At 40.4% G+C, this 26426-nt stretch overlaps 1 protein-coding gene across 5 annotated transcripts in view; it reads right to left on the bottom strand.

Annotated features, from left to right (window-relative positions):
- ST5 (suppression of tumorigenicity 5) overlaps positions 1-26426 on the bottom strand; it is a 135249-nt gene that overhangs the window by 92909 nt on the left and 15914 nt on the right. For all 5 annotated transcript variants that reach the window (XM_018076088.2, XM_018076090.2, XM_018076093.2 and 2 more), the window contains one exon: positions 5166-5270. In XM_018076088.2, coding sequence (XP_017931577.1) covers positions 5166-5245 — 80 coding nt within the window. In that variant the 5' untranslated portion in view covers positions 5246-5270. The remainder of the gene's footprint in view (positions 1-5165; positions 5271-26426) is intronic.

A 26426-nucleotide genomic window follows, 5' to 3' on the forward strand; every position in this document is an offset into this window, starting at 1 on the left:
CCTCAGATAAATACTAAATCATTTGCTAAGGGAAAACAAGTCACATTGCAAGGAGAGAGAGCTACAAACACTGCTATGCCTTTAACTTCTGTTCTCTTAATGTGTCCTCAGAGTTACACTGATCTGCTTAACTATGGTGCAATCAAACCAAGTAGTCATTTGATACAAAAGGGTCATGAACTAGCTTCAAGCATGCTCTGGGCTCCCTTGTCTCTTGTCGAACAGCTAAGAAGATTTCACAGAGCTGCTTCTTGCCAGAACTGCCAAGAAGGCACTTTCAGCTACACATAAGGTGCTTTCCTATCCTTCTGTTCCTTGGCGTTCACCTCAGTGACTCAGGAGGAAGGATTAAAGTTGTGCCCTTGAAGTTCACCGAAAGCCAGAAAGTCTCATTTTGTAAGCGTAACAACCCTTTTGCAATTTCTCCAATTTGCTTCCTGTAATTGGTTCTTGTTCCAAAAAACATCAGAATGTCCCCACTGGCTTGGACCCAAAAAGCATTCCTGGTGCAGGCTCAGTCACTGATCATGATGGTTAGCAGGTGCCTGGACAGGAGAAGCTGTAGTGCAACTTAACCAGCTTAACAGTCTGTTGACTCATAGATTTTGTTTCTGTGACTAAAAGGCTTTGGAAGATTTTTCTTCCATGAATTTGTCCAACTGCAACATCCCATAGCAATAAGTTTCATAGTTTAAAAACATGCTGCAGAGAAGTGCCTTCTTTTCGACTGATTTTCAACCTGTTGTCTTCTAATTTTATTTGATTTGTGTCAGTTCTTAAACAGAAAGAGGTTTTTCCCCCCCTATTTATCCTCACTGTTCCATATATCATTTCAGAGATTTCTATTACTTCCTCTTCCCCTCCAACCCTTTCTTCTCTAGGATGAAGAGTCACAATCAATCTACTCTTGCCTTGTAGTGAAAATGTTCCATACTTTCAACCACTCTTGTCATCATTCCACAGTTTTCCTATCCACAGTCAAGTTTGTCTCACCTAAACCACACAAAAACCTCTGTTTGTAACAAGTGGTGAATGAACCTCCAGTAGGTTCAGAAACAATGCATTAGTGCGGATTTATTTATTTAAATTAAATTTATTTCGCTTTCTTCAAATCCAAGCATTTTCCCCCCCTATACTTATGGCAGAAACCCATGAATCCCACAACCAGTTTCTCAGGAGAGACTCACAGTTATCCTCCCAAATAATGTCCTCGCTCTCCTCTGTCTCTCCCTCATTTCCTAAACTGTCATTCACGCAAATCTGGTGAAAAAATGGCTCTGGTGGTTCGTGTGAATCCACATCCTGGTGAGGACCAAGAGAATCTTAGTTACTGCAAGAATCTTGATGCTTGCTGTTTACTTGTAGGCACTTTCTTTTTGAGGACTTTTATTATTAAAATTTAAATCTGTGATGTACAGGGATCTAATTCACAGTCAAAGCAATTAGAAACACTTCTACAGACTTTACTGACCTTTGCTTCTGACCCATAATGAATCAGAAAAGGTTGAACCAGCTGGTGATACTACGTCACTGAATCATAGAAGCATTCAGGTTAGAGAAGACCTTTGAGATCAAGTCCAAGTGAACAGTCTTGAAACAATAAACCTCACCAAAACTAGGACTGACAAGAAAATAACACTAAAAATATGCCATAGCCACCAGGAGATAATTACACCTATGTTGCACCAATATCAGCACTAAATGAAACTCTACTACCACGAACTATAAAATACATTTGCAGATTTCCAAATGTCCAGCCAAATTCCATACCAAGCAGAGAGAGTGACTGTTCAGTTTAAGCAAATTTTTGAACATGTTTGCAATAAATCCTGAAAGCCTTGAACTTTTATTATGCCAGGACTTATTCCACTGATTTAGAGTCTGACTAAAATGAATAATCCTCGTGGTTGACTCAAATAACATCCTCTTACAGGGTTTCTCGAAGACAGGTGAAGAAGATTACATAAGGTAAAATAATGGATGTAGAAATGGTGCATGACCACCTATTCATTTCCCCACTTGTTGTGCAAGTGCAACTCAAAGATTTTCCTTAGCTTCAGGCTCACACTTGTACTTAAAAAATCTTTTCCTGACAAATCCTAATCAAAACAGATGATGATGATGATAAGGAAAGACAGTTTATTTGACAGTTACCATCCATTAACTTAGTATCCCACAGTACTTTCTAAGCTACTCAGAATGCAAAAGATTTTAAAACAAAACACTTGGTCCAAAATTTTGCTAAAGTCTAGACCCAAGTTGCCAGCACCAATCTGTATGCACTGATGGAAGGATGATAAGCAGCTTGAGAATCCCAGATATCATCAGAGATCTGTTTTTAGTATCCACATATGAATTTTTCTCTAGAAATTCCTCTAGCCACTCTGGGCCCTCTTTATTTTATGTTTTTACTGTTTTGTACTAAGAGATGGCAAACACACAAACTAACAAACTGGGATGTGTACATGGATGTCAAGTCCATTTCTGCTGAGTTTCAACACAGCATAATATTGCCTAACAGGAACCACTAGAATAGATGCTGGTTATCTCTATTTGCACATTTTAAAAAGCAAAAGGAGAACAGCACCAGCAAGAAAAAAGGCAGATCAACCTGATGACAGATTTAGACATGGGAAGGATGTGACAATGCCACAAAGGAGGTCACTAGCACAGACAGGATTAGGGTCAGGGTTCTAATTTAAGGCTCTTCATTGTTACCTCGTTGCTACTTTGTAGACCAGCCTATCCCTTGGTAATCAGGATGAATCCATTTCATCCAACTCAGGAAAATTGCCTGGGATTACTGTGATTCAATGATATGTGTAGATAAGTGGGAAGAAGGTGTGGCAAAGAGCTGAAAGAGAGAAATAAGTTATTAGATAAAAAAGGCAATGCAGAGTCAGCCATGGAAAGGACTAAAAGTGAGAAAAAAACCCAGATTGTCTAAATGAAAAACAGAGATGTGCCATTAAAAAGAAGTTTTCCTTTAAATAAAAACAGAAAACTGCTAAAAACACATTTTTCATTATTTCCATCCTGAAAAATCTCAGAATATAATTTATATTTTCTTTTTTCTATTGTTTGTGCTTGGAAAAGTTCAGAATACAACAACAGGTATGACAAACCAAGCCAGCATTCAACAACACTTTAGAGTTGACTTGCAGCTCCCCTCTAGGATCAAAGCCAACTCTCCTCAATTTCTCTATCTGAAATTCTCCATCTATACCAGCTATTCTGGCAGCTGCAATACAGGGACTTTTCGCCTCTGACATTTCATTCTCAAGTGAACAAAATCAAACAGTAATTTTGTGATCCCCTCACCTGTATCCCAGTGTTCACTAGTGTATTTGAAACAGGGAAGTTCTCCCAGCACAATCCTTCTGTGAACATGCTGTACTTTTGTCAGCTAGGAACAACCGTGGTACAGCTTATCAGGTGTGGGACTCCAAGTCAGGTATGGTTAAAACAGATGCCACCTGGCCTGGACAAAGTGACTGGAGCATTTTGTTGACATGGGTACAACCCACACCCCTATCCCAAAGTGTCCAACAAATAAATAGGACCTCCACTGCTTCTTTCCTCTACAACATTCATGTCTGGGCACAGACTCATTTTACTGCAGCCTACTTACTGCCTTACAGAGTTACTTGTTGAACTTTTTATGGCAAAGAGCATCTTCCTTGCTTCCATGTGTGATATGTAACATAAAGGCATTACTGCAGTATGGAGACTCTATAAGGTTAGGGGCAAGTTATTCCTCCTCTGTGCTGTTTATAACAGTGTAAAAGTCTTTTTGAGACAAAACACAAGAAAAATTAAGTCACTGGTATGTTATTGTGTAACATAGTACAGAATAGTCCCTTAAAACAGAATAGGATCACGCAAGAATCCCCTGGAGAGCTAGACAAAATGCTACAGAAAGGACAGGGAGATATGTCAACAGACATACCATGGATTTTAGGAAAGGCCCTGCACAGTTTGTGTGGTTTTCTGCTCACCTAGCTGACAACCAAAGTCTAGAGCTTTGCTCCTGTGATGAAGTGGTTTACTCAATGGTTCTTTAACCCAATAGTTGTCTAAACATTCCTGGTCAAAGCACAGCAAGGCTGCACAGTGGGATTGCAGATTTAAATGCAGAGTTTACAGCTGACAGTCCCAGAATGAGAGGAGCTGGTGAGCTTGTCCTGCATGAAGGCCATGGGCTGAATCAGTCGGCATTACTTTGTAAAGGCTGTGGCTGAGAACAAGACTCCTTCTGACATGGATAGGAGAACCTGATGGTTGCATGTGATTTGCTTACTTGCATATCAAAGCAACATTCCAATGCAGAGTTGCCCAAAGAAAATTTGTCCTTTCTTATCCTCAAAACACTACCAATGCAAACCAGAGAACAAGGGAGCAAAAACTCACTCTACCCTTTTTGCATTTTCACTTTACCAATTCATGAGTGAAACATGTCTGTTATTTAAAGGCATGTGCAGCACTGCATGCAGCCATGTCACATCCTTCTCATGGACTGGAACTTTATTAGGATAGTGTTTCTTAGCTAGAAGTAAACATGCACAAATTTGAAAGAGCACTTTGATTTCTGATCTAGTCTAAAAAGACTGATTTCCCCAGGATTGCCAGATTTGGGGATTTAAGGTGTCCTTGGCTACAGTTTTCCCCTAACTGTGAATGATCTACTTTGCAAACTGCTTTAATGCTATAGAAAGGACAAATAAGCAAAGCAACAGAGATGTGCCCTGTACTTTACATTCAGCCCTTTCCCACTCACTGCCTGATCTGCAACAGGAGACAGTCTGACCACAGTCTGTGACAGCAGATACAGCAGAGAAAACGTGACAGAAACCAATACAAAACAAGGAGGTTGGCATGCAGTCACATGGCTGAGAAATTCAGCCCAAATCTCCTGAGGTCTACATAGCACCCTCCACACAGGTCCTTCCTTGCAATCACTTTCCTTATAACCAGACGGAAAGCAGCAACAGCCCAACAGAAATACACCAGAAGCAGACCTTCCCTCATACCTCAGTTCCTCCTACCCCTACAAAAAAACTTCTCTCAGCCAAGAGATGTGTCAGAATAGAGGCCAACCTTTGAACAAGAGATTTTGTTCCAAACGTGGACAAACCTTTCTCAGAATCTTGCAGTTCACCACTTACCTATCCAGAGTGTCCTGGGGCACTTTACTCCCTCCAGCTCTGCTGTTGACACTGGCATTCTTGTTGGCAGTCATGGTCATTTCTGCTTTCTAGAAATGTAGATATCTGTGAGAAGAAAAAAATTAAGCTTCAACAAGCCCAAATGAAAATTAGCTGCTAGAACTACTATGCTGTGTAAAGGCAGAACTCTAGGCTGCTTTTCATTCTATAAATGCAATCAGTCTGGTTATGATCCTGAGAAACTAAACCCTACCTCTCTACTGCTGCTCTTTCACGTCCACAGCCAAATTTATTAGAGCCCGGTGCTATAAAGGAAATATCTTATGGGAATTAGGTGTGTCCATCAGGTTCTGACCTGTCTGATGAACAGAGCTTGATACCAAGTTCACAAAATATTACAGGTTTGGTGTGGTTCTTCCATCCATCAGTGTATGTGGAGAACCCAGTAACTGCACTGCGTGATACTTGCGAATACCATAGCTATGACTGGCATTTTGACCACACAAAAGCTATTCCAAGGAATGAAGAAAGCTTTCTCAATTTTAAAATGCAGTTCTATTATGGAAATATTTTCTAATAGTGAAATTTATTCAATAGTGGATTTGTTGAATATAATTTTCAAATCTGTTTGTGGTGTGAAAGTATCACAAATGGTTTTCTCTATTAGACTCAAGATTCTTTAAGTAAAACTGTATTAGGACACTTTTAAAACCTCAAGTAATATAATGAAACTTTAGCAATGCCTAGCTATGTTTTAGTAATATGGTAATCTCAAAAATTGTGAATTTAATTTCAGCCCTGTATATTCAGTTAAATGCCCAAAAGATGGGTCTTCTTGACATTGTTTCACTTTGGCAAAGAAGCAGCCCAGTACCGTGATTTATTTTGCTTTCATCCCATTATCTTAAATAGGAATGTCATGATGTGACTGAAGGGAGAATATGATGATATGGATATAGGACAGGATGTAATCCAAAGGATGCAAAAGTGGTAACCCCCAACATCATGCTCCTCTGTTGACTATATTCCATGTTTCTCTGGCATAGACCACAGCTCTTAGTGGCCATTTCCTCTGTCACTGTAATCTCTTGAGAAATATTCTGCAAAATGAAGGAGGAAGGTATTTCCATGTCATGATAAGATTCCTAAAATGCCGACAGAGTCCCTTGAGAAAGAAATAGAACAGTACTTATTCCATCTGATGCTGAAGGAGTCATTTATCCAGGATTCTGTAGCTCTGCTGGCACCACTCTGGGTGGTTTCTGAGATGCTGCTTAGTTTATAAACTAAAATATCTACCATGGTTTACAGCACTGCCACCCAGGGTCTGACCAGAGCTACCATTTTTTACGACCATTAATGGCATAGCTAATGCAAAAATAAGGAGTGTTACGAAACTTCTTGTTTACTCAAACCCACAGTAAGTCCAGACTGCTTGAGAAGCCACTGTAATGTGATGCTGAAAAGCAAGCTGGGAACTGACAACACACAAAAATCCCTGTACTAACAAAGCCATTGCAGTGAAGGGACATTCTCTAAACCACTTCATTCCGAACAAATACAGTCAGAAAATCTCCTGCAGATTGCAGCTCCAGAGGCAGAGTCAATCATGCTGACCACAGACTCCAGGTCTACTTGTCCTTCTCCACTGTCTTGTATCAATTTTCACAGATTAACTGGAGATTTTTTTCCCCAGTTGGTAACATTTTTTTCTACACTGAAGCTCCCCAAATTCTTCCAGCGTCTCATTGTTATTGTTAGTGTTACATTATCAAGATAACAGGACTGTTACAGAACTGCCTGTTCCGACTGGAAAAGGGATTGCTTGGGACAAGAAAGGAAGCCTGCTGATGCTGGCCAAGCTTTCTAGGACTGTACATTCCACAGGGAGCAAGCAGTTTTTTCAACGTTTTCCACTCACTTTCCACTTCAATACTTCTACAGCATTAAATCTGTCTAAATCACATATTAAAAACTAATAAGAGAGAAATCAGAGACGTGGCATAAGGAAAATAATAACTGCTAGCATGCATGAGTTACATTAATTTTCCAAGATTTCCTTTTCTGTGCAAGACAAAAATGAGCTCAAGAAACCCTCAAAAAGATGGGATACTGACCAACATATTACAAAATTAAAATAGTAGTTGTTGTTTTCTAAGAGTCCACTTTTCCCATACCCAAAATTCAATGGAAAAAGAGCATGTCAAAGTTTGATAAATATCATTGTGGTCAATATTTTAAAAAAATTATTATTTAAATCTCACACTTCAAAGCTACCTTACATGTCAAATAGGCCAAACTGATTTGTTTTCAGCAAAAGAGGAATTGAGTTCTAGAAGACAATTTCACAAGATATTTCAAATTTAGTGAGATAAGCATATTTCTTCCCATGCAGTTGAGACTCCTGTATATATGGTACTATCAGATGACTTTTACATGTAATTTTTCTTTAATGCTTATTTTGGATTAATATTTTACTGCAGGTGATGCTGCATATGCAGGGAAAATGCAAACAACCTGAACATAGCAGAAAAGTATTCAATCAACAATTTACAGAGGTGCCTGGAAGCAAAGGTTTATACCACCACCACTCCAAAAAATCCTCCATACAGCCCCCAACCCCTCCCAAAAAAAACCCCAAAACAAAGAGGGACAAAGAAAAGAAACCTAAATCAAATTTTATGGTCTTGTAGCAAGTTATTTTAGAGTCTTCAAATGAGTGTGACAGCCCTGCAAGTTTATTGAATGGTAAGAATCATATCCCTTGGGCTTGGGTGAGAGCATTCTTCAATAGTGTTTGCAAATTATTCTTCACAGAGCAATGAAAACCAAAGTCTCTCAAGTATTGTGACATACTGCTAAAAACATATCCAAAAATAGTCATGTCACACAGATTCCACATTGCCTGGTAAACCATCTAACTATATTTACAAATACAACAGAACTCTTCATTTTTAGACAAAGTTTAAAGAATTCCTCTGAAACCCTTATGTAGCCATAGTTTGTGCTTTACTCCAGACATGGTCTCACTAGTTTCACTGGGACAGCTCTCAAATTGGCAATTTAGTGAGCCTAGATGGTAAAATCTGGGCATTCTTCATTATTACATCAATTTTGCCTAAAACCTCCACAAACCATTTATCAGATTCGAAAGGTAATAAATATAAAAGGTAACAAATATAAAAAAAAATGTGTGATGGCAATATGGGATCTACTGCTCGTGCCAGTCAGGGTTCTGCATCCTGACTGAAAAATGGCTGCTGCAATGCAGATATTTCCTCACAGATTTTTGTCATTGCAGGAAACCCCAATGACAGAATAATCCTTATGAACCACCTGCCCTGGTCCTAAGAGTATCCTTATATTTTTAAAATTAAAGTGTGGCCTGGAGCTTTCTAATGGACAGATGAGGCACTGAAAGCCATCACTCTTTGGGCTAACAAACCTTAAGGCAACATTGAATCTCTAATTCCATTAACAAATGTTAGCAGAGGAGGGGTAAATCCTATGGTCCTCCCCTCTGCAGTTTAAAATTATTCTTACTTTCCTAAAGCATCCCAGCACTTTGGAAGCACCCATTCTTAGTCCCACAACAGTGCAAGTGAATGAGAGCGAGGCTTGGAGCAAGCACCTGAAAAGTCAAAGCAACCAAGAGTGCTTTATTCACTCCTTATATCCTCCTAAGGTCTCAAGAAAACCTTCTGCTTTCTAATACACCCTGTGTCCATCAGTGAACGCTTTCCAAGAACTGATTCCCCCCTCTCCTTCTGTGGAAGGTGAATGAATAACCTGAACCTGGTTATTCATGTCTAGGCTCAGATGTCTTGAGTAGTGTCTATATGAAGTGTCTCAGATCAAAATGTTTTAGAGAAAACATTGTCATAAGTTGAATCATGACATCTTCCATTCTGTTAACATAACAGGAGCAGAAGGGGACTTTTCAATTGCAATTTATTCTGTTCAGCAGAATGCATGTTTTTTGTTTGTTTGTTTTTTGGGGTCTTGTTTTGTTGTTTTTAGTACTGTGCTCAGTGTCCCTTCCTATCCATATGGCCCTGGAGACAGGAAGGCATAACAGGGAAAACTACAGGCTTTTAAAACAAACTCGTGCTTTGAAAAAGTACTTCATAACAAATACAAACTCTCAGAAATATATTAATAATAATCGATTCGGTCTACTTATTTTTCTCTTAAGAGTAGCTGCAACAGATTGTCTCTAGGCATTGAGAATTCAGCTTAGCATGTTAATATGCTTTTCTGAGTGCTTTAGGGAAGCTCACCCACATTTCAAGAGGTGTTGTATAGTTAAGCTTTTGTTTAGGAGTCACAAGTTGCTTCGTGGCAATTTGCCTACTCCCTTCCAGTAACATAGATAATTATGTCCTCCCAGAACAACATCAGTTCTGATGAACTGGAAAGTCCAATAAAATTTTTAAAGATTCCTGCCTTGAGAGGGCGTCTGTAGAGACTCCAAAGAACATTGTTCCAAGAACTACGTGCTTTTATCAGGCATTTCTGCTCTCTAAGTTTTGCCACTTTAAGTTTAGCCACCCAATACCATCCAAACCAAAACAAAGAGCTAAAGGATCTGCTCAGCAAGGACTTGGAGTGGAGATACTCAGAAAGTATTAACTATTTCATCCCAAGTTCAGTCTTTGCAGCACACAGACTATGATGACACCAATGCACTTCTTAAAACACGAGAAATTACTGTCTTCAAGGGGAGTGACTAGGACTGTGTACAGTTTTGGGCCACTCACTTCAGAAAGGGCACTGAGGTGCTGGAGTGTGTTCAGAGAAGGGCAACGGAGCTGGGGAAGGGTCTGGAGCACAGGTCTGATGAGCAGAGGCTGTGTTTAGTCTGGAGAAGAGACCAGGGGGACCTCATTGCTCTCTACAACTACCTGAAAGGAGGATGTAGTGAGGTGGGGGTTGGTCTCTTCTCCACAACTCAAGTGAAAGTCCATTTTCTCCTGTCCTTCACTTGGGTCATGGAAGGTTCAGATTAAACATTAGAAAAAAATTTCACTGAAAGAGTGGTTAGGTATTGGAATAAGTTGCCCAGGAAGGTGGTAGAGTCACCATCTCTGGAAGTGTTCAAGAGGTGTCTGGATGTGGCACTTGGGGATATGGTTTAGGGGTGATTAGGGTTGAAAGTTGGACGAGATGACCTTGAATGTCTCTTCCAATCTTGATGATTCTGTTTGTGGATAATAGAACCAAAGGAATAGGATTTGTCAAACTTCTCATCTTTATGACACTGCAAAAGGCACAGATTTTAACTGGTATTAACTTCACAGTCTCATCCAAAGTTTCCCTCCCCACAATCCACAGCTTGTTTCCAATCAAGTCAATGGGCAGTCTCTCTGCTAAGTCTTCCCAATCAAGATGACAAGTTTACTTCTAGCACAAACTTCCCAGTATAATCAACAGGGAGTGGTGGACTTGGTTGTCATTGACCCTTGCAATGCCAACCCACTCTTCAGCAGTTCACTGAACTGAACTGGTACCACAAGGAAACTGATGTTCCAGCCCTTATTGGAGGGGAAAGAAGTTACCCCCCCTCAGCATAGGCTGGCAGTCCTGGTTAGATGCAGAACCAGGCAGGTGAAAAGCAGGCACACTACCCAGAGTGGGGACAGCTCTCTATTCCCCCCTCAACCCTCCTTTCCTGTTTTTCTGCCACCTAAAATACTTTTCCCTTTTCTAATGCTCATGCACTTGCCTGTGTTGTGCCTTCCTCACCTGTCTCCCTCACTCTCCTTTACCTTCCTATTTATTTATCTTCCATGGAGCTTGAATTGAAAATGGAAAATACCTGGTGGAAAGAACAGACCTCACTTGAAACACACCACAGTCCAAAGGCAAAAATTCATCACTAAGCTCCTCTATTACCCTTAGCATTGCTAGAGCAATCACAGTTTCCAAATGAAAGGGAAACAACATGAAAATCAAAGAGACCAGTGCTACTGTGTATTTGCATTCACCTTTTATGAAGGGATTTTCACAAATACTGGGTGTGACATGCTTCTCAGGTTATGGAGGTCACTGGATTTGAAAAACTTCTAAATGTAATTACAGGAACTCTCTGGCACTTAGGGCATTTGCTTTACCTTACTTGCTTTAGTATTAAAAAGTATCAATAAGGTTTTGTTTGTGCTTTGCTCTCTTACATTACTGGAATTATATCCCAGCTGAAAGAAGTTGGACAGAATCCAGCTTTTGGACTGAATCCTTCTTCCTTTCTGCATACAGGAGAGACATATTGATTTGTGCCACATCTAGTACAGTAACCACCAGATCTTTTCACCTGGGTAGTAGCCCATACAAGGCTTTCTTCCAACCGAGATAAATTACAGCTACTGCTGTACCAGCAGGGAAGTAACTTCACTGTGACTTCTACCAACTCATTTGTGCTAAATGAGTGCTTTTAAAGAGCTCTGACTGAATACTGCAAGTACACATCGATCGACAAATCAAACTGGATTAAACTGAAGGCTCCTTTAAAGGGGATCTGATCCCCAGGGAAGCGAGAAGGAGACATTAACAGAAAACACATGTCTGTTATTGAATCAGAAGTCAGTATTTCCCTGCGTAGGTTGAAGAAAAAGTATGGGGTTTAAAAAATACATTGACTATTTGAAATTTAATTATCTTGATTTGAGACATCAGGGTAGAAAGAGTTTATGATACCACACATTCTCACCCCGTCGCTCATACAGCTATCTCTTTCAGGGAGCCTATTTATCTGAAAACCTACCATCTGAGCTTTTTTCTTTGCCTAAGGCTGATTTTCAGTTGTTCATTTGGATTATTCTGGACTGTCAGGAAAACACACCTTAAAAATTGTTTCAAAGCATGCATTACTTAAAACTAAATTTGTGTGTTTTCCCTTTAAGACAAATCTTTCTGATTGTGGACAGCACTCTAAGTGGTATATGTTCCTATAGTGTATAAAATACTATTTTAGACTTGCAAACACAGAAGTTATTTTTGATTTTAATTTTTTGAGAGCAAAAGAGAAAAAAAAGGGAAAAACATTCATCAAGACATCTTCTGTCTGACATGAATGCAGCAGAAATTCATATGTTTAATGCAAGAAAAACTGTTAGATTTCATACACTGGAAGTTGGATTTAGATTTACATTACTTTCACATGGCTTCAGCAAGAAAAATATGTGGGGCATCTCAGATCTGGATCACTTTACAACAAAAAGGTGCCTTCTGGTTTCCTTCTGCTGTACTTCAGTGTCAGTCACAATCTGGTAAGTCCTCTCAACAAACCCTATAATAAACTTACTGAGCACTGATTTGTTGAAAGCCCTTAGTAATCATATTTTGCAATGCAGACTTAGAACCAAATAATCAGAACCCTAAATATTTTTCCCATTTGCAATACAAACATTTCCACAGTGACCAGATGTCACTATGAAAACAGCCTACTTGGAAATTGTGCCCAATATATATCACAATTCCTTGCTATTATTCTTCCTTTGTTCCTTCCCTTCGTCCTCAGGATTTTTGCATAAAATCATCCATTCGAGTCTCAGGAGCTCACCTGCTCCTGTTGCTCACTCCTCATTGAAGTCACAATCCTCTAATAGGAACACCAGCATCATTTGCACAATAATTAACTGTCTCTTGTGACACAAAAACCAAATTATAAATTTGCTAAGGAAGAGAGTAGGTTAGTTTTAACTAACGTAATCCTTAACCTAATCCAACTTCCAGTTTATGAAGAAAGATGCTTTTTCATTAATATTTTTTTGTGTCACAAAGTATATGATAAATGAGATAATAGAATGTCTTTTGGTATTTCCCATAGGGTGTCACCAGTCCCTAAGAGCATTCCAATGCAATTGAAAGCACAGTTCATTGGACACACTGCCTGGGAGCACACACTGTGGGGTAAACACAGGGTGGACAAACCAAGATGAAAGTCTTAGTCAGTCTTAAAAGGAACCTCCCTGTTGAGCTGACATCGATGACTGAACCTTCTTCACCCCAAGGCTGACTGACAAAGTCTGCTGGACAGCTGAGAAGCATCCTGGCTTTGCAGCTGCTGTAGGTTTTGATTTGTCAGAGCAAAACACAGGTCACAGCTCTAATGCAGAACAAGATGCTGTCCCCAGTGTTGTCAGCCCACCTCCCTGCCTGCCTGCCAGGCACACGTGGCTCCCACTCCCAGGCACACCACTAAAGTGCAAACTGCAAAGCTATTAGCAGTTATATGTCTTGTGTAATGTTTTAATAAGACATGATGGAAGGAAGGAGAATCTTGATGCAGCTGCATAGAGACTTGAGAGGGAGAGATATTCAGACTTCATTTTGCCATACATTTCTTATGAGTCACTGAGTTATGCCAGTTGAGTTATTCCCTGACTACTACTGCGTATGGACATCTTTTCTAGAAGCAAGCTGTGCCACCCAGAAGCATCTGAAGTACACTCTGCTATACAGAGGGTGGCTTAACAAGATTGCTATTATGTTGTGCTTTAAACATGATTTAACTTTCCAGGGTAGACAAATGACCTTCATTTTTTTTTTTTTTACTAATTGTACTCCATAAAGCAGAAACGTGTCAGAGCTTGTCTGTATGCAGAGGAGAACTGACAGCATTTTAAATACTCCACACGAAGTCTCCATGCAGATGTCCTTAGTACATTTAGGGTAGGCATAAACGCCTACTTAATAGCAAGGTAGGTATAAAGCATGTTTAGAAGTTAGAATATAGCCAATGGATTATCTAAGAGCAGCCAGTGAGCTATAAATTAATAATTTGGCTTCCCATTGCCTGCACAAGCAGACCTTTGAGCTTCTTCTCCCATACCCCAAGTGACAGCAGTGAAGTTGACACCCACAGAGCTTGAGAACTCCCGAAGTAGCCTTTCATTTTGCAACTGCAATTGTGACACTGTGGAAAATACATTCTACAGCAGCAGTAGATCACCTTTAAATACCAGTGGGTCAGTAAGGTCAAGAACTGATACGTGGTGGCACTGTGAATCTCCTAGTTAGATCACTATGTCCTAGTAATTGTGTTACTGTTCTGAGTCAGTACCTCCCAGAAGGTCCTGTCTGTGATACCCAAGCTGCCAATGCTAACACTTCTAGTGAAACAATTATTAATTTGCATGGACTGTCTCAATATGATGATATAAAAGCATCCTGGGAGGATGAGGTATGGGCTGGAGACCTCATGGATATAAGTAGGAAATATTGACCAAAGCTGTCTTGGCTTGCACAAAGATATGAGAACAACTTTGGGCCTGTCTCTTTAGCTCTTGGCACTTATCCAGAGAATCTGGAGAAAGGCACGGAGAAGATCTCAATTCCCTTGTATCCAAAGTACATCCAGAAGTGGCCTTGGACACAGACATTAGCAGCAAGAAATGGGATGGCAATTAAGTCCATTGTTTGTATTAGGGATTTGTGCAAGAATCTTTCAGGAGAGGTATCTGTTTACATTTAGAAATTATGTTCTTGCACTTAAAGCAACATCTGCAGGATGCAGGAACTCTGAGCTGCGTTTGAGCTCTGACATGGATTTCTTTAGCAGTCTTAGGAAACCTGATTAGAGTTAAGATCCTAAAATTCAGTGTCAGAGAGTAAAGCACATCACCCACATTCTGCAATTTGGTTGCATGCCAATTTCCCCAAAGCTGCTCCTATTTTTCCTACAGAAATCTGTGGCTCAATATGTCCAAATATCACTGCTCTAGTCAGGGTAGTGATATGGACCAGGAGTAACTTTATGACTTAGCTCACACACAAAAAATGAGGACCTGTTATTTACTAACATGGTTCTCCACAAACATGGTGGAGCCCAGACACAGGCAATCAGCAACAGAGACAACAAGCCATTGCTCATCATCTACTGCAGTCACCAAAACCACCCTCTCCTGCCTCTCGTGGATGCCTTCCTAAAAACCAGCCTCTCCTGGGGCACTGAGCACCTGTCTCATGCACAGTGGTTTCCTGATTCAGATTCCCCTCATGTCTATGAACATCTTGGCTACTGCCTCCCTCTCATTCAAACTCTACATGTTCCAAGCCAAAACAAACAAATCCAAATCCCCTGTGCTCCCTGGATGATAAATTACAATGTGAGCAGCCTGACTGAGTGGGTGCAGTCCATTCCCTGCCTACCTAAGCTCCATCTCCCACCTCAGACAACTAAACACAAATATAGGTGAGAAGCATGGATCCAGCAAATAAGTGAACCCCAGCCTTCCTCCTAACTGTGCCACTGAAACAGAGGATGCATGCTAAAGAAGGAACAGAAAGGAAAGATGAGGTTCAGACAAATATTGGATGAGTTGAGGACTGGTAGAACAAAGGTGAAACAAAGAATAGCTAACATAATATGAGAAAAACACAGGTGAAGAGATTTTTTTAGAAAGATAAAAAGGCAGTAAGAAACCACAGGTGGGAAGAGAAATACACTCCCATTCTTTCCCTCCATCCTAGGAACACACTCTGTGTCCCCCAGAGAAAGCAGTCCATCTTTCATCATGCTCTGGGATGCTTTCATTCCAAGGCTAAAATCTTCCTTTGAATTGACCCAAAGATACTTCAAGAAAAAAGGATCTGTGACACTGTGGGAACCTGACATGATACTTCACCAAAAGAGACAGAAATTCCTGCAGTCCTGCAAAGCAGGTGCAGGTCCATGAGAGTGAGGACTTTCCAGACTCTGCGTAGCTGCTCATTTGATACACAAGCCCAAACTCAAACCTAAATTCAAGTTTTTGAATTTAGATGGGGAGAAGCCTCATTCCCCATGCACATACAGCCCTGCAGTGACTGCAGGAGACTAGCAGTTCCCAGACTCCTGCAGCTTCTTTACAGAATTGGTTTGGGGGAGGAGAGTGGAGGGGGGTGAAGACAGGAGAGGAGAAAGGACTGAGAGAATATTGGCAGCTACAGCAGAATGACAATAGCAAACTAAGCACAGCAAACTACTTCTTATTCCCTTTGTTAACAAAAATTATTGTAGCTATAGTAACAGAAAGAGGGGTAAGGAGCAAAAAAACCTGAGACTTTTTAAAATGCCCTAAGAACACAGCTTTCTAATATGGGAAAAAAAAAAAAAAATCAAGATTTATTGTACCAGCAGTTCCCACAAGGCAGGGCTACGGTAATGCACAATAGGTTCAATTAAAGGCACCAATCATTAACCAGTACAGCTGGGCTTAGTAGTTGGCAGGCAACATCATCTCTTCCAGTGACCCACAATTTCTTCAGGGACTGAACTAGCTTCTCATGCTGTGTGATGAGTCCTTCAGTCCCATTTCTGGTGGCTTTACCTCATATTCTCTGTCAAGCCCTGTGTTAGAGAGACTAATGTCACTGCTCAAAACTCCTGTGCTCAAGTCTTTGTGCACATATTCCTTGCTAGCCATCACACACTGGTATCTCCACAGGCACTGCCCATGGCACAGCACACTCAGCAAGTATCTCAGAAAGAATAGCATTTCAGTTCCCTGCTGCCTGTGTGTATTTTCCTACTCAAATACACACACTTGCAAGCTCAAAGAGGGGAGGAATGTCTGGCACTTCTGTGGTGACCATCTGGCAGAAGCACTGCTCCATTTTCTGGCAACTTGACCAGAGTCTTAGAACAATTATTTCAGTTCCTGATTCAAGCGCTGGAGACAGAAGATCGAGTTACATTTCTCTCCAGCCATCAACACTAATTCAGTTTTCACTAAGTCAGCCTTGCTGGAATTTCACTCTTCCACACTAAAAAAAAAACAAACAAAAAACAAAACAAACAAACAAACAAAAAACAAACAACAAGGAAAGTGTGAATCTACACTGAAAAGCCATTAGAAGAAACATAAGGAATTTCAAGAGTTTCCCTTCAGAAATGCAAAAATCACCAATAAGATCCAACAGAGAAGGAGCTGTTTCTTCCTAGAAAGGATATTTTTATAAGATAAAATGACAAACTGAATCTATCGCAGATGAAATGGTACCATAGTCCTCTGTGATATCCACTGGTTTTATAACTACCCTGTAAATAAGCTTTCTTCCCTTGCTATGACAAGCTGATTGTGAATTTGAAGAGAGTGTCTTCCCAGCCATCGCTCAGGCACAGGTGTATGCAGCCGTCAGAAGAGGCGCTTTTCCCAAGAAAAGAGTTCAGCTCCCACAGCACTGACCTTTGTCATCTGCATGAAAGCAAAGTTTCAACAAGCTACCACAAGCAAAAGTGTTATAAATCACCTTTCATCAGGCCTCCAACCACTAGCCAGCGAAACAACTGGAAACACTTAAACCTGTTTTAACATTCCTTGTAGAAGGAGGCAGCGGAACACCTTCCTGCCCACCCACAGGAGTTGATTGCAGCCACCAAACCGCTATGGACTGTGGCTCCTGCCAACGGAGAGTCTCTGTTGAGGCTTCCTGGAACAACAACCATTCCCAGAAGAGCTAGGAAAAAAGGCAGCAGCCACAGAAACACCAGCTCTGTTCCCATGTATGTTGCATTCAGAGTAGCAAAAGGGAGTGAGGGGGTTTTTGACAGGGGCAAAAACAAATCCACAAACAAACCATGAATGATACCAAAGATATTTTAAACCTCTTCAGGCTGTGAGATGGTATTTGATGATTTGAAAAAGCTTCTCCTCTTCCCTTTTATGAAAATGATTTACATACTGCTGTGTACATGGCATGTTGGAGACCTCTCAAGAGACCAGCCGCTGTTCCAAAGAACTTACACTTCTATGACAGGAATTTCATAAATGAAGGCACTAACTATCTTCCCAGATGCAGGCTTGAATAGAACCACTGTACTGGTGAGTTCTGCTGAGGGAACAATCTTTTTTCACAGTCCTCAGGGCAGGAGTAAACCTGACTTAGAGCAGTGTTACAGACTGAACCGCTTCGTTTCCTGGCTGGAGAGGACCAAGACCCCCCGGAGCTGCCAGACCAGCACTGAGACCCTTGTGATCCTGTGCCCTTCGATTCAGCTGGACGAGTCCAGGAATAACAAGTAAGCCCCACCACCGAGACCCCATCACACAGCCTCACACACTGCTCCCATGAGTGATCCAGGCTTCCCAAATCCTGCTTCTCTGCTCACACTGCAAGTCTTAATATCTGTAATGCCTGAGAGGGCACAGGAGAACGCAGCCTCAAGAAGAAAGCATGATATCATGCCCTTCCATCCAGCTGGATGCATCCAGGAATAACAAGTAGCCAGTGCGTGCAGGAACAGGGTCCTCTTTCTTGTTCCCAGATCAGCTGCAGTGCCGCAATGTGCTACCACTTATGTTCAACAGTATTAAAACATGTAACATGAACTTGGAATATTTGTGTGAAATGATTAATTTTATCCAGATAGTATTTGGAGTGTCACTCTGGCACCAGCATTTCTACCCAAAGTTTTAGCAGTGGTGTTCCTACTTTAACTCAATTCAAAACTGTAAGTAAAATATAATTTAATAGCAATTTGATTTTGCAATGATCTCATTGAAAAGGCACATCCAGTATTGCCCTTGCAACACAGAAATGGCCACAAGATAAGCCTGAGGGACATAGATTAACAGATACAATTTCAGTCCCTTCTCCCTTACAGGGAATGTTTTGACCTCTTGCCAAGCAGAGAGCATTCCACACACAGTAGGATAAATTTGGTATAGCACCCATATGGAAATATCTTCTTCACAACAAGGCCAGGGTGTAAAATCTATTATCTGAACACACATGTTCTCTCACTTCAGAATCGAATGAGCCTACAGCAAAGTTTGACTCAAACTTTCCCCATCTCATGGGAGTCCATATTTGAGCAAACTTTCGAATGGCAGCATCATCTACCCTGGCACTGAAGCTGGCAATCATCTTTCTTTTCTTCTTTCTTATGGATTTAAGCTGAACACAGCAGAGGTCCAATTTGGATCTGTTCCCTATACAAAAATATTTTTATTGTCTCTTAAAATGTGATTATCATAGAAGATTAACTCTGCATTCACCCTAACCTGCAGAATTAGACCTGTCTACTCACAATGAAAATGTTAAAGCAGGCTTTGTTATGATCAATTATAACATATAGTTCACTTAGCAAAAGGGCAAACTGGAATTCTACTCTGCTTCCACAGAGTTCATGCTCACGCGGTTGTCAGCTAAACTCTAGTTTCCAACACTCCTTTGTTACTGTTCACAGAGGATGATACCAGCACTGAAATTGCATCTCTGACTTCTCTCCTGCCTCCTTCACTGTTCTCCTTCAGTTCAGTTGTAAGCACACCCATCCTTCCAATACCAGCAAGCAGAGAACTGAAAATGCGCATCTACAAACAGACAAATTATTACACAGGAGGAGTTATGTACAATTATATATGTGCAATACTGCACACACAATTTGATAATAAACTTCACAAACAAAACTTGTCTTTCGGTAAGTAAATTAAGTAGAATAAAGTATACACACAGACTATAAACAATGCTTCCCTACTAAAAATTCCATCATCATAAAACAAATACAGCCTTTGAGGATTATATAATATATTACACAAAACTCTTCAGTGTCAGCTTCATGTGAATGTATTTTTTTCCCCTGGGCTTGATTAACAAACAAATCTAAACATTCAAGACAGATATTAAACAGTTCTGTCCAGGATGAAGTCTGCATTGCCAAATTCCACATGGTTTCCACTTGATACCACAAACTTGGCCACAGTTCATTCCAAATTCAGTCCTAGTCCTCCAAAAGGTAAAAAAATACCTGTGAAACTTTTTATGATGCCACGAAGGTGATTTGTATTACAGAGACAGATACAATTGTACCCATGCCTAACACACAGCGGGCAAAAGCTGATTAACAGCAGGTTTCACCCTGCTAGAACAAAATAAATGCCTTTTTCAACTCCAAAAGGGTAATGATTTATGTGATTATGAATCCACTTCAAATATTTTTTCTGACTATCTACTCATCTGATGATTTGGCATGGAGGTATTTTATCTGATAATCTGCCTTTAAATTTGTAGGTGTTATAAATGTACCAGGATTCACAGGTTCCTTCAGAGCATGAGTTCCTGAAGTTTCCTGATGGAAGAACTGCCTCTTTTTTCTAGTGTGTGCCTAGTACCTAATATCTGAGCTCCTACCTCCTTTGTCCCCAGAAAAACCTGCTTGAAGAAGAACGCATGGTGAGACATTCATATACAACAGGTTTTATTTATCCTGTTTTAGATGCAAGAGTCATGCTAAGGATCCTCCTTCTGATCCTAGACAGTCTAAGGATGTGAAAAACATGAAATTCACTTTAGCTGATTCATAGAATAGAATCAGTTGGGTTGGAAGGGACCTCCGAGATCATCAAGTCCAACCCTTGATCCACTGCCGCTGAGATTACTAGGCCATGGCACTAAGTGCCACATCCAGTCTCTTTTTAAAAATCTCCAGGGACAGAGAATCCACCACTTCCCTGGGCAGCCCATTCCAATGTCTGATCACCCTCTCTGTAAAGAAATTCTTTCTAACATCTAACCTAAACCTCCCCTGGCACAACTTGAGACCATGCCCTCCTGTCTTGCTGATAGTTGCCTGGGAAAAGAGACCAACCCCCACCTGGCTACAAACCTCCTTTCAAGTAGTTGATTCTTCACAGCAGCTATATTACAGGTGAAGCTCCAAAGAAAATACATGTGTGAAGATGAAGTTTGAGAGCTTTTTTTTTTCCAAACTGCAGTTTAATTTTATGGCAATTTCAAGGTATTATCTCTGCTATTTCAGACAGCTGCATTTTCTTAACCTTTCGACCAATCTCTCAACTAAAAAACCAGTACATCTGGATACATCTAGTGATAAATTCACCTTATACTGTAGCTGTACCACCAAGCAACGGCTCCATTCAATTCCCACAGAAGCTAGTTTTGGCCTCTCCAGTTCTAATGAGAAAGCTGGAGCCACAACACAAAAAATGCGAACTCTGGTAATGCAACCACACCCCACTCGTAATCTGCTCTGTGCCCCATGTCCCCACCCACAGACACACAACAGAGGAACACCAGCTGTTGAAACTTTGCAGATGGCAAGTCCAATATTGTGCCATTTTGGACTTTCTCCTCAAAGGATCATTCCACATGGCTTCTTTTATAGGGTCAGGATTTCTTTTCTCAGAGGGATGGATGTTTGGGCATGGAAAATATCTGTGGGCATGAACAATGGGCAAATAGCATTTATAAACTAAAATAAAGTCTTTCAATTTGTGGAAACAGCTGGAGGGAGGAAAGAATCTTATGAATAACGTAGTTGAAACGGAACAGACTGTTGACAGTGAGTTCTTTCACATGCTAACTATGGCTACACTCTGACATGGCAGTACAACACTTAAATCTGCAACTAAAGAAGATTCAATGCACAATGATGTATTCATTTTCAGTGCTATGTGAGAGGTAGAGTATGTCTGTGCCAATGCAGAGATGCTCCCCAAAAGGAAAGAGATGGTCCCCCAAAAGGAAACACACACTATTTGGTAGTCATTGAGTTGCTGACACAAACAGTACAGTCTCCACGTGGGACTACACCAAGGAAGCTTTGCAAAGCACCAAATGGACCTTCTGTGCAGGAATTACAGCCTGGGTTGAAAAACTCAGAGGTAAGTACAGCAGCTTGGCATCGAGGGAATACACGTGGGCTCTCATCTGCCAACAGGTAAAACAGAGCCAGACTTCTACTTGTTCCAACCTCTCACTGCTCCTGCTTTTATCTCCTCTCCACTCATATGATTTCATGCATAGCATCCCTTCCTCTCTTGCTCCTACCAGACATCACTGCTCCAGGCAACTTCCAAACACTACCTTCACACAATTCTCAGCAACACATAACAGAAGTCTTATTCCAATTCCCAGCAATGGTTTGTGTACTCAGGAGCTGAAGTATCATTGCAAGTCAATATCGTGCAACTGTGTGAGTCATTTAGGTGCTTTTGAAAAGGTGAATCACCCTCAACACAGCTGATATAAACTGCCTGCTTAAAGGAAATAACCTCCAGTTAATTTAACACAAGAGTATTAAGTTCAGCACTCAGTCCAGGGGAATCCTGCACAGGCACCTTCAAGGGAGCATCTGCTGAGCTTCCTGTTTCTCAAAAGGTATTTTTCACTCCTGCCTCACAGAATGAGGTTTTCAGGTAGCAAGAAGGAATCATGTTTCTCACAAAAAACACGAGGGAGACTTCAAGTGTATGTCATTCAATACAGCACATTTTCAGTACAGCATCTTTTTAGATTAACTCCACAAGTTACGCCCAATGAAAACAGACAGAAAACACAGACAAAATTCCACACAAGGAAACACCTTAACAGTCTCTTTAAATGTATTACAGAAATATTTCAAAGCACTGTCAGTAAGGTACTTTACCCATGCTATGGAGAAGCAGATACATTTTAGTAAATATTTTTCTTTTTCTATTGGAAGAAATAAAAGCTATTTGCCAAATAAATCTTTTCCTTCTAAGCTTCCCTGCTTCAGCCAAGTCCCATTATTCATTATGCTGTTAGACAAGATGGCTTTGATGTCAATAGATCATACAAAAGATTTCAGACAGTAAGCTGTGTGAAAAATTCAGTGGCAAGTTCAAGGCAAACCCAGGTAAAAATTGTTTACACAGTACTAATTTAGTCAAAAGTTTTACTTGTTTCACATAAACCCAAGAAGTTTATCAACTTTTGACTGTTATTTTATCTAGCACTATCTAGATTGTTACTTATCTAGCAGATAGTGCAAAACCTCTATCTTGTTACTACAGTTGCCTGACTTGTCCAGTCACCTGGAAACTCAACCCTCTAAGGAGAAACAAAGACTAAATTAGAAATATTCTTCTCTATAAATGGGCTGTACAGAAGGCATCTTACTTCTGTAGTCAAGTTGAGTTTAAGATTACAGGTTCATGTTTCAGAAACCAACAGCTACAGGGACAAAGATGGGGAAAGGGCATAATCAGAATTATAGAGAAACACCTGTCCTGGGAGCTGGGAACTCCTTGATTTTTAATTTACAAATTGTGCCTACTGATAAAGCTGTTAGCCCAAAAGCTCAGTGAAATCAGCTTATTCAAAAATCAAGCATTTTAGTCTGCTTGCTCAGTTAACTCAAAAATAAAAGGAGCATTTCTATTAGTTTTTTCCTGTGAAAAACAGTACTTTGGAAGTAGGAAAGGTACACTGTTTCAACACCTACTTGACAGTAAGGTTCTCACAAAATATAGGTTTTGTGCCAATATTCCCCAAGAACTTTTATTCCTGAAATCAACAGAGCTTTGTCTGAATCATTATGGGCCTCTGTTGCTTCTACAAGGAATCAAAGGGAGTTCAGGTATCTGGACTTAAGGCCAAGGGCCACTGTATTTTAGTCTGAATCCTACTTCTAAGGCTCACTTTAAATAGCACCAGTGAGTTCTACAAGCTGGGGAAAAAAAAAACAAAAACAAACAAACAAAAAACCCACAAGGAACTGAGAAGAGGAAAAGAAATGTTGACTTTGAATGAAAAGGTCTCCAAAGGCCCTGTTCAGACTGGCCAACCAGTCTGAGTTGTCTTCTTTGCCAACAAATGCTGTTCCATTACACACCCTCGTTCAGGACTGTGGGGAGAGGAAAGGTTCCAAACAGGTGTGTGGAGGCAGGAGAGGTGAGGTAGGGTCTTCCTAAGGATACATTATGAGTGACAATAGGCATGGCTGTAGAAACACAAGCATGCCCGCTTTGCACAGTCACAGCAGACAGGCAGGCAGCTTATCAGGCTTAGAGTCCAAAAGACATGGCAGACAACTTTGAACTGACAATCTAAAACAAGTTCCTCCTTTCTGTACAAACTGCTGATAGTTTGTCAGTGCCTTTAGCCTCAGTTTCTTCCCCTGTTCTTCTCCTTAGAGCACCCAGTAATCCCTTAGAACTTCACCTTAGGGGGTGAAAACTGAAGTTCTCTTTGGGCACCATAAACAACAAAGAAACTCACATATCCTCTATCAGACAGTGAATGGATCCCTTAAGAAGTAGTTTCAGCAGAAACTATGATTAAAAATTCTTCTGGAAAATACTCCAGTTATGGTTTATGGATAGAAAAGCCTTAAAAAAAAACCCAAACATGTTAATGGTTCCACTAAGAAACAAAAAATAGAAACATACAAATAACTCTTTAAACTAATGCTATGGCAACAAAAAAGGATTTAAAACATGACTTAATAAATGGATTTGACCCAGATTCCTACTCTCTCTTTTAAGAGAACATTCTTGAGAACAGTTCACAAGCATGTTGGTATACTAATTTATCTCAATTGTGTCACAACTTTCAAAGCATCAGTAAAAGAGTTGCAACATCCATTCCCACTTTGTTGCCTGCACACATTCTTACCAGTAAGGGCTATTAAAGGAAGCTGAACTAAAACGGAAAACAAGAAAAATTTTAAATCATAATCATCAGTTGAAGGGAAGGGTGTTTCTTCTACATAGAAAATAAGGGAACTGAAGGATCTGCCAGTGCAGCAATCTCGGCTCCCTCTCCACTTCAGATAATCTCTAGTTCTTGTGATGACATTGTTTTCACTTTAAATTGGTCTTGGCTTATCTTCAGCCCACCCAAGTAGTTGTCTTCTTCAGGTGGTGACACTGCTATGCCATTTCATTTATTTCAGTCTGAAAAATCACCAACTCAGCTGTGTAGAAGCAGGAAATTTAACTGCATACTCCATTTAACGAACATTTTAATGGAGATAGTGGATGAAACTAGTCTCAAGATACTTATGTGACAGTTCATTTCTAACCTCCCTACAACATGGGATTTTTCTCCCAACATTATTCTTATCTTTACATCCTTATCAAGTCACTTCCCAGTTGCTCTACTGATTCCAAATTTCTCTCACTTGGTCCCAACTATGGCTCTGCTAGCAAGCAGAAGTCCAAACAGGACAAACCTGCCACTTCTTTGGCTCTGCAATAGAGCTATCAGAGGGAGCTACCAGATTAGTCAGCACAATCTACCTTTTATTTTTAAACTCCAAGACTCCACATACTCCACTTTCCCTCTGAGCTGGTTTATCATGATCAGCATCACTGAACTGAATTTTCCTCTTCTGCAACATGGATACTATATTTGTAATTTCTAAGCACATCATAAAAGTCACATAATCACAGAATAAGTGGCATTGGAAAAGACCTCTGAGAACCATCTAGTCCAACTCCTGTGCTAAAGCAGTTCGACCTAGAGCAGGTTGCACAGGATCTCTTCCAGGTAGGTTTTGAATATCTCCAGAGTTTTTTTTGCTGGAGTTGTTTTCATGTGGCTCTTATCCTAGTACTTCTTCTTGTCTCCATGGCTAATCTTACCCACCAGGTCAACAATATCATAGAATCCTAGAAAGATTTGGAGTTTGGAAGGGACCTCAAAGATCATGTAGTTCCAACCACTCCTCCAGGGACAGGGATGCCTCCCACAAGACCAGGATGCTCAGAGCCCTATCCAACCTGGCCTTCCAGGGATGGGCCATATTCATTGTCCTGTTTCATTCCCTTGGGAATGAAAACTGGAGTATAATTTAGTTTATGCTTGTCTGTACAGTCACTGATCACTAAACCATTCTTCTCCTGCTAACTGTCCCGCCTACCCCATGCCTCTGTCCTGCTTCTGTTTTCATAAATTTTAGGGAAAATGAAAATACTTTGTTTTGTTTTAATACCCTTAGCAATGTCTAAATCCAACTTCACCTCGGGCAGTCCTCACTTGGTATTTATGCTTCTTCACCTCAAAAAATGCACCTTTATTTCCCCATGAGTTTTTCCCTCTCCTTTTGTTTCAGACTTTTCCTATTTCTTCTTTGCAGTTGCTCCCTGGGACTCCCTCCCTGAGACACCAATTCAATGGCAGTTCTGGAGTCCACAATTACAGGATGTTCCAGACCTCCTTCATATTTAGGTACCTGTCCAATTCAGCCCAGCTGATGTTACTAACTAGTTGCTATAGCCCTATCTCAATTTTCTCCTTGAAATAAGAAGCTTCGTTATAGAGCCATTTTTAATTCTTTCCATTTATTTTAAAAATACGAGTAAATTATGTTTTAAGAGACTACATAAGCATTCTATTTGAACAAAGCTCCTACATCTCCTTAATTAGTAAAACCAAAGCAACACTAAAGCTGTCTTGTAAGTTGAGAGATGAAGAAATTCCTAGGCATCAATAAACACATAGGGGCCTCTATTACTATCAGTATTTTCCTCCTGTTTTGCTGTAAAGGTGATCTATGGACTGCATTTAGCA

This window comes from Manacus vitellinus, unplaced genomic scaffold (genome assembly GCF_001715985.3).
Source record: "Manacus vitellinus isolate BGI_N305 unplaced genomic scaffold, ASM171598v3 scaffold_30_pilon, whole genome shotgun sequence".
Taxonomy (NCBI): domain Eukaryota; kingdom Metazoa; phylum Chordata; class Aves; order Passeriformes; family Pipridae; genus Manacus; species Manacus vitellinus.